The sequence below is a fragment of the Penaeus monodon genome, chromosome 33, assembly GCF_015228065.2.
Source record: "Penaeus monodon isolate SGIC_2016 chromosome 33, NSTDA_Pmon_1, whole genome shotgun sequence".
In the NCBI taxonomy this organism is placed as follows: Eukaryota; Metazoa; Arthropoda; class Malacostraca; order Decapoda; family Penaeidae; genus Penaeus; species Penaeus monodon.
The window spans coordinates 13,465,190-13,466,148 of record NC_051418.1 but is presented as its reverse complement, the minus strand read 5'-3'; the positions used below and the strand labels follow the sequence as shown (position 1 = coordinate 13,466,148).

The following is a 959-nucleotide window of genomic DNA, read 5'->3' as shown; positions in this document are numbered from 1 at the left end:
ATAGATAAAGCTTTAATCATTTAATCTAAAAATATATACATAAGGCATCTGCAACATTCACAGAATGACACAGCCAGACTTGCACACCAGAGCCAATAACAAGCAGCATTCTTCTAAGAACCGCAGTTCGCATAACACTAGTGACACGAAGAACGACACTAACGCCATAGCATCAAATCACCACCACGAGTAGCCCTGGCGCCAACAGAACACTCGAAATTCATTCTCTTTTTTCAGGTTACAAAATGCATTCTTTGAATCTGCTGTAGCCAAAATATTCCCGAAAGAATATCAATGCCAAATGTTCGTTTAAACGTTGTACATCTACTTCCAGTTTTAAAATACGGAAAAATATATGTAGAAATTAAATAAAAATCGCTTAAATACAAAGCTAAACACCAGATCAATAGATAACAAGACTTGTGAAATTAATGGAATTTTAAGCTCGTCTACATGATAATGTAAAAAAAGCTAAAAGTGTAAGGCAGTATACAGCGTTCATGTTCATACAATTGTCCTTTCTATTCAGACATTTTACAGCACTCGGTTTTATCACCTCTAAATCTCCAGTTAATATCACGTTGTCATCATGCTCGTAAATACTCATATCGAGCTCTGATATGCTAAATAATCCAGTCAAACAGCGAACAGCAATTCAATGAGTCTTATGGTGCCCCTGGCTTCACGCCACGCCCTCCTTGGAACTCATCTCCGTGTGTCGCTCTGAGCACTGCCAGCCCGAGGCGTTGGTCCCGAATTTGTAGACCAGCTTCTGCTTCGCTCTTTTCAGGGTCTTGATCTTGTACTGGTACCTGTGAGGGACAAGAAGTGTGAGAAAAAGTCTCGACACCGTTTTTTTTTTATAGGGGAAGATAATGTGAATGTTCATATCTTAATTTGTATGCATTTGAATGTTTATAGCAAAAACAAAGCTTTTTACTTTGAAGTTATTTGCACCA

The 959-nt window shown here is 38.2% G+C and overlaps 1 protein-coding gene across 2 annotated transcripts in view; it reads right to left on the bottom strand.

The window, feature by feature from the left end:
- Positions 1-5: 5 nt before the first annotated feature.
- The window catches only part of LOC119594053 (ETS-related transcription factor Elf-5-like), a 4,012-nt gene continuing 3,058 nt past the window's right edge, over positions 6-959 (bottom strand). For both annotated transcript variants that reach the window (XM_037943088.1, XM_037943089.1), the window contains one exon: positions 6-812. In XM_037943088.1, coding sequence (XP_037799016.1) covers positions 787-812 — 26 coding nt within the window. In that variant the 3' untranslated portion in view covers positions 6-786. The remainder of the gene's footprint in view (positions 813-959) is intronic.